This window comes from Perca flavescens, chromosome 10 (genome assembly GCF_004354835.1).
Source record: "Perca flavescens isolate YP-PL-M2 chromosome 10, PFLA_1.0, whole genome shotgun sequence".
NCBI classification, from domain to species: domain Eukaryota; kingdom Metazoa; phylum Chordata; class Actinopteri; order Perciformes; family Percidae; genus Perca; species Perca flavescens.
Window position 1 is genome coordinate 29,854,221 of NC_041340.1, and position 7,725 is coordinate 29,861,945.

The window sequence follows — 7,725 nt, forward strand, 5'->3', positions numbered from 1 at the left end:
TGCGTCTTGATAACATGCCAAAATGGCATACGAATTGGCGTGTCATACATACGCCACCTCATGAGATCAGTCTGCACCTCAAGATGTCTGAATGAAAATGGGTACCCATGAGTGCCCCAGATGTGCCTAATTTATTTTAATACATTTTTGTAAAATTTTGATTTATGACTACATCAACTTGACAGTGCTGAGCTGCATCTCAAATTAATCTGGGCCCAGTTGTTCAAATCAACTATGTAAAGAACAGGTAGAATAGCCAGTATGGGGTCACCACAACATAATACTGGCCTGTATTGTCCTGTACAACATCACTTCCAGGCGCAATGTCCCTCTCTGTGATGATGTTTATGATACACCTGAACCTATCGACACAAACCAACCTTTGGCGTTCTCTCAGAATGAGGGACTGACTGGACTTGCAATACAGGATGCAATTATTAGAAAGTACTTTTGACTGCATCTGTATATTAAGTAGGACAAATAAAGTGTGTTTCTGTTGCAGGCAACAGCGCCGACCTGGTAGGGTTAATCTATTTAATATTGTGTTGGTCATACTATAAAAGATTTATTGTTTGTCTTTGTTGAATAATACCGCAGATAAAGGTCTTAACATTTTTTCAATTGCAATATTAGTTAAAAAAATTAAAATAATAATAAAAATAAAATCAACACTCAAAATTATTCTGCTAGCCGACAGGTCAACCGCTAGCAAAATTACGAATCCCACTATGGCCACGCCAAGACGCGCCCTACGAAGCAGCTCGATTGGTTGCGGTTAGGCATTTCACCTCGAGTGGTTAGGGGATTGGTCAGGGGATAGGACCTGTACATGTAAGCATGGACGCCTGGCCAATAGTAGTGTGTGAACGCTATTGAAGGACGGGTCTTGGCGTGGCCATAGTGGGATTCGTAATATCGCATTCGGGCACGCCAGCAAGTATGGTACATTTGAACACACACATCACTTCTCTTATGAAGCAATTTTATTGTCATTTATGGTAACGTTAGTGCTATTGTTTAGCTAGGCCACTTACCTTGGCTGTTAAGTTTCCATTTTCTGATTCTTCGTCAGGACTTGTGCTTTCATTTGTCGAATTTGGCAGCTCAAACTGTGATGTGTTATACTCTTTACACCTCTTCAAAAAATCCATAAAGTAAGCCCGGGCTGTTTGGACTATCTCTAATCGTTTGTCTCGGCTGGTCTGCTTCATGGTCAGAGCTCCTACCAGAGCAGGCAGCAGCAGGTATTTCAGGTCTGCCGTGGCTATCTCCTCAAGCTCTTCATTGCGGCTGAACAGGTCGAGCTGGGCCACCATTCTAGACGCTTCTTCCAACATACTGATACCACGTTTAACTTTCACCTGGATACTGGTAGAGCCAAGTGGTTCGTTTGCAATGTCTACCTCCTCAAATATCTTCCACCCACGATCTAGTAAGTCACATAATTTAGAAGGCTCTGCAGCTGAAACATCGTTGGTATTTTCACATTCCGCCATCTTGTCCTATCCTTCTTCTTCTTCTTTTCTTGTTTTCTTTCTTCTTCTTCTTCTTCTTCTAGCTTTCTGACAGACTAGATGCCTTGCAGCACATTGCTGCCTCTCACAGGTCAGTGTCGGTATCATTCGGAGGTATTGGCATTCTCAGATGGGTCAGACAATACAGAAAAATGACAGTACAGGGAGTAGTTGTACAATGTGTACATAAATATAGCCTACAGCTTATGGTTACCGCTCATAAAAATGAATAACGGTCCGTTTATGGTCAGTGTATCTTTTGGTCATTCAATTTTCCTTTCATAAACAGGTAAAAACAAAAAAAGAACGGTTGTTTGATTTTCGTTTCAAAATACAAAATTTGAAATTGAAATACAAGGCGTTTTTTGCTTGTCATGGTCTAAAGGGGATAAGAGATATTTAAAATATGCTTTGATATTCATTTTCTATTTCATATAACTGTTAATATTAATATTTACAGTATATGCTTTGGAACCCTACTCTGATGATGCTTGAGGGGAATTTTCAAAATGTCACATTTATTTATTTCCCCACACAAATTGCAACAGAAACTCTTTCAACTGATCTAGTCTCATAAAAGTCTCCTCTATGAAAAAGTCCCAAGAAATCCAAGTGGTGGAAAGTATTGAAAAATACTGAAATCGGTGATGCCAGTTTCCCATTGCAGCCTATGTTAAGTTATCCGTGCCTGTATTGCCCTAATGTGGGAATTTTTTTGCTTTTCGGACTTCTGTAGTATATTACGATGTGAAGGCAACACATTAAATCCAGACCGAATACCATTTCGAAACCCTCAGGGGTTGTCCTAATCAAATGAGAAAATGCAGATAACACATTCATAAAAGAAATTATACAGATATCAGTGCTCTTAGTGCCAAACTGTCTGAGAAAATTTGCAGCTTCCTAATGTGGGACAATCATTTGCCTAATGTAGGACACTGTAAAGTCTATGTTAAAAGGCCTAAACCATGGTGCACCTTCATTCATGAATGATAGTAAAACGTCCTCAATTATGTAGATTAATTTTATGTCATTTTACCATTTGCAATTGTTGTTCCTGTTGTAAACCAAGGTTTATAATGAAACATGAACAATTTAGCATCATCAAGCAAATAAAACAATATGATGGTTTTGATGCATTTATTATAAACTCATGAATATATTGTTGTGTGTTGCGGGAGGATGAGGACCCAAATGCAGAGAGAGGCAGGCAGGCAGGAGATGGTGGAACTCAAGGTTTTAATGTAATTGAAACAAAAAGCGGCAGCACAAAGACTGGAAAACTTATAAACCAAAACTGACGGTCAAAACACAGGTAGGAGCAGAGTGACGCAGGAACAGACACAAGGCACTGGACGGAAACACAAGGGCATGGTCACAAACCAAACGGACACAGACACAAAACGATCTGACACAAGACAAGGGGAAAACAGAGGCTAAATACATGAGGTGATGGGTAAATGAGAAACAGGTGAGACAACAGGTGAAGCACATCAGGGCGGGGCAGGACAATCAACCAAGGCGGGAAACAGAAAGCGAAGCTAGACCTGACAAGACAGAAGACCAGACTATCAAAATAAAACAGGAAGCAGGACAAAGACAAAACATGACGTAACCTCAACACTAAACACCAGGGATAACCGAGACGACAGGAACACAATGCAGAGTAATAAAAATGGGAAACAAACAAAACACAACACGGTAAAAACAGGGTAAACAGAAAACATACAAAACAGGAACAGAAATGTCCAAAACCACAACAGAACCCCCCCCTCAAGGGGCGGATCCCAGACGCCCCAAAAAACAAAAATCAGAACCAGACAAAACAGACTCGGAACCAGTCAAAACAGACTCGGACTCAGACAAGATAGACTCTGACAGAAGAGGGACAGACTCGGACAGAACAGACTCAGACAGAACAGGGACAGACTCAGAGAGAACAGGGACAGACTCAGAGAGAACAGGGACAGACTCAGACAGAACAGGGACAGACTCAGACAGAACAGGGACAGACTCAGACGGGACAGACTCAGACACAGGGAAAGAAATAGGGACACAGATAGTGAAGGGGACAGAGACAAGGATGGGCACGGTGACAGGGACAAGGACGGGCACGGTGACAGGGACACGGATGGGCACGGTGACACGGATGGGCACGGTGACGGGGACACGGATGGGCACGGTGACGGGGACAAGGATGGGCACGGTGACAGGGATGGAGACAGGCACAGAGACAGGGACAAAGACAGGCACAGTGACAGGGATGGAGACAGGCACAGTGACAGGGATGGAGACAGGCACAGTCTTAGGGGCGGTCTCTGGGGCGCCAGAGACCGGCAAAGTCCCAGAGGCGGTCCCAGGGACCGGCAAAGTCCCAGAGGTAGTCCCAGAGACCGGCAGAGTCCCAGAGGTGGTCCCAGAGGCCGGCAAAGTCCCAGAGGGGGTCCCAGAGGCCGGCAAAGTCCCAGGGGTGCTGGGCAGTGCTGGGACACTGGGCAGCTTGGGGACGTTAGAGAGCTCAGGGACACCAGAGAGCTCGGGGACACCAGAGGACTCGGGGACGCTAGAGAGACTACCAGCTAGCTGGGACTCAGGAGAGCTGCTGGCTAGCTGGGAGTCGGGGGAGCTGCTAGCTAGCTGGGAGTCGGGGAAACTGCCAGTTAGCTGGGAGTCAGGAGAGCTGCTGGCTAGCTGGGACTCGGGGGAGCTGCTAGCTAGCTGGGAGTCGGGGAAACTGCTAGCTAGCTGGGAGTCGGGGAAGCTGCTGGCTAGCTGGGACTCGGGGGAGCTGCTAGCTAGCTGGGACTCGGGGGAGCTGCTAGCTGGCCTGGACTCAGGGGAGACGCTAGCTGGCCTGGACTCAGGGGAGACGCTAGCTGGCCTGGACTCAGGGGAGACGCTAGCTGGCCTGGACTCAGGGGAGACGCTAGCTGGCCGGGAATCTGGGGGAAGGCCTCTAGCAGGCCGGGAATCTGGGGGAAGGCCTCTAGCAGGCCGGGAATCTGGGGGAAGGCCGCTAGCAGGCCGGGAATCTGGGAACTCTGGGGGGCCGCCACACGGCCGGGACTCTAGGGGGCTGCTACACAGCTGGGACTCTAGGGGGCTGCTAGCTAGCCTGGAGTCAGGGGGGCCGCTGGCTAGCGGGGAGTCAGGGAGGTTCCTAGCTGGCGGGGAATCAGGGAGGTTGCTAGCCAGCTGGGGCTCTGAGAGGCTGCTAGCTAACCTGGAGTCAGGGGAGAGGCCGCTAGCAGGCCGTGAGTCAGGGGAGAGGCCGCTAGCAGGCCGTAAGTCAGGGGAGGAGCAGTACATCGGCTCGGGGTCAGGAGAGCCGCACGTCGGCTCGGGGTCAGGAGAGCCGCACGTCGGCTCGGGGTCAGGAGAGCCGCACGCCGCCTTGGGGTCAGGAGAGCCGCACGCCGGCTCGGGGTCAGGAGAACCGCACGCCGGCTCGGGGTCAGGAGAACCGCACGCCAGCTCGGGGTCAGGAGAACCGCACGTCAGCGGCGAATCAGGGCGGCTGCACGTCAGCGGCGAATCAGGGCGGCTGCACGTCAGCTCGGGGTCAGGAGAGCTGCCAGTCAGCTCGGGGTCAGGAGAGCTGCCAGTCAGCTCGGGGTCAGGAGAGCTGCCCGTCAGCTCGGGGTCAGGAGAACCGCACGTCAGCGGCGAATCAGGGCGGCTGCACGTCAGTGGCGAATCAGGGTGGCTGCACGTCAGCGGCGACTCCGGGCGGCTGCACGTCAGCGGCGACTCCGGGCGGCTGCACGTCAGCGGCGGATCTGGCACACAGGTCGACCCAGGCTCAGGTACCCAGGTTAGGTCAGGCTCAGGTCCGCTGGGCAGCTTGGGCTCGGGTCCAAGGAGAGGCTGATCAGGGACAAGGCGCCGAGAGCCACGACGTCCCTTCCTCCGTCCACGGCCTCCACGGGTCCCTGTGAAGACGGCCAGTCGGGTTCCTACATAGGACTGCTGGTGGTTGGGGGCATACGCTGACCGGGTAGTGTCTGAGCAGTCTGACGAGAGTTCTAGGGAAGCTGGTGAATGGGCAGGCTGGCTGACGAAGCATGCACCGACAGCCACAGTGTTGGCCGACTGAGGAGGAGACGGGCTGGTGGCGGGTGAGTCACTGGAGGTGGACTGTAGAAAACGCTCCAGCCCCTGCTTGAATTCCTCCAGCTGGGGAACAAAGTGACTCACCCAAGGTCTCTCTGACAACCACTGCCGCTGAATGGCGAGCTTCTCCAGGAGAGGAGGGTGCCGGTCTGGCTCAGAGCAGAGCAAACACTGCACAGTCCAGCCGAACTCCAACACCTTCTTCTTAAAAAGAAGCTTCTCCGCTGGGTCCATGATGGTCAGATCGTTCTGTTGTGTGTTGCGGGAGGATGAGGACCCAAATGCAGAGAGAGGCAGGCAGGCAGGAGATGGTGGAACTCAAGGTTTTAATGTAATTGAAACAAAAAGCGGCAGCACAAAGACTGGAAAACTTATAAACCAAAACTGACGGTCAAAACACAGGTAGGAGCAGAGTGACGCAGGAACAGACACAAGGCACTGGACGGAAACACAAGGGCATGGTCACAAACCAAACGGACACGGACACAAAACGATCTGACACAAGACAAGGGGAAAACAGAGGCTAAATACATGAGGTGATGGGTAAATGAGAAACAGGTGAGACAACAGGTGAAGCACATCAGGGCGGGGCTTGCTTTTAAACAGAAAACATACAAAACAGGAACAGAAATGTCCAAAACCACAACAGAACCCCCCCGTCAAGGGGCGGATCCCAGACGCCCCAAAAAACAAAAATCAACCCAGGGAGGGCGACAAAGGAGCCAAAAGTCACTGGGGCTCAGGGAACAGAGGGGTCCTGGGGCACAGGGAACAGAGGGGCCCCGGGGGCACGGGGAACAGAGAGACCACTGGGGGCACAGGGAACACAGAGAGCACTGGGGGCACAGGGAACACAGAGAGCACTGGGGGCACAGAGAACACAGAGGACACTGGGGGCACAGAGAACACAGAGGACACTGGGGGCACAGAGAACACAGAGGACACTGGGGGCACAGAGAACACAGAGGACACTGGGGGCACAGAGAACACAGAGCACTGGGGGCACAGAGAACACAGAGCACTGGAGGCACAGAGAACACAGAGCACCGGGGGCACAGAGAACACAGAGCACTGGACACAGAGAACACAGAGGGCCACTAGGGACAGGGAACCGTGGGACTGGGGACCGAGGGAACACGGAACTGTGCCGACTTTGACAAGACAGACTCGGACAGAACAGGGACAGACTCGGACAGAACAGACTCAGACAGAACAGGGACAGACTCAGAGAGAACAGGGACAGACTCAGACAGAACATGGACAGACTCAGACAGAACAGGGACAGACTCAGACAGAACAGGGACAGACTCAGACGGGACAGACTCAGACGGGACAGACTCAGACACAGGGAAAGAAATAGGGACACAGATAGTGAAGGGGACAGAGACAAGGATGGGCACGGTGACAGGGACAAGGACGGGCACGGTGACGGGGACACGGATGGGCACGGTGACGGGGACACGGATGGGCACGGTGACGGGGACAAGGATGGGCACGGTTACAGGGATGGAGACAGGCACAGAGACAGGGACAAAGACAGGCACAGTGACAGGGATGGAGACAGGCACAGTGACAGGGATGGAGACAGGCACAGTCTTAGGGGCGGTCTCTGGGGCGCCAGAGGACTCGGGGACGCTAGAGAGACTACCAGCTAGCTGGGACTCAGGAGAGCTGCTAGCTAGCTGGGAGTCGGGGAAACTGCCAGTTAGCTGGGAGTCAGGAGAGCTGCTGGCTAGCTGGGACTCGGGGGAGCTGCTAGCTAGCTGGGAGTCGGGGAAACTGCTAGCTAGCTGGGAGTCGGGGAAGCTGCTAGCTAGCTGGGACTCGGGGGAGCTGCTAGCTAGCTGGGAGTCGAGGGAGCTGCTAGCTAGCTGGGAGTCGGGGGAGCTGCTAGCTAGCTGGGAGTCGGGGGAGCTGCTAGCTAGCTGGGACTCGGGGGAGCTGCTAGCTAGCTGGGACTCGGGGGAGCTGCTAGCTAGCTGGGACTCGGGGGAGCTGCTAGCTAGCTGGGACTCGGGGGAGCTGCTAGCTAGCCTAGTGTCAGGGAGGATGCTGGCTAGCCGGAGCTCGAGGAACTTACTAGCTAGCCTGGACTCAG

General features: G+C 52.2%; 1 protein-coding gene across 1 annotated transcript in view; it reads right to left on the reverse strand.

Annotated features, from left to right (window-relative positions):
• Nucleotides 1–1,496, reverse strand: part of igbp1 (immunoglobulin (CD79A) binding protein 1) — a 9,801-nt gene extending 8,305 nt beyond the window's left edge. The window contains exon 1 of the mRNA XM_028589264.1: nucleotides 1,035–1,496. Coding sequence (XP_028445065.1) covers nucleotides 1,035–1,496 — 462 coding nt within the window. The remainder of the gene's footprint in view (nucleotides 1–1,034) is intronic.
• Between the last annotated feature and the right edge of the window lie 6,229 nt (nucleotides 1,497–7,725).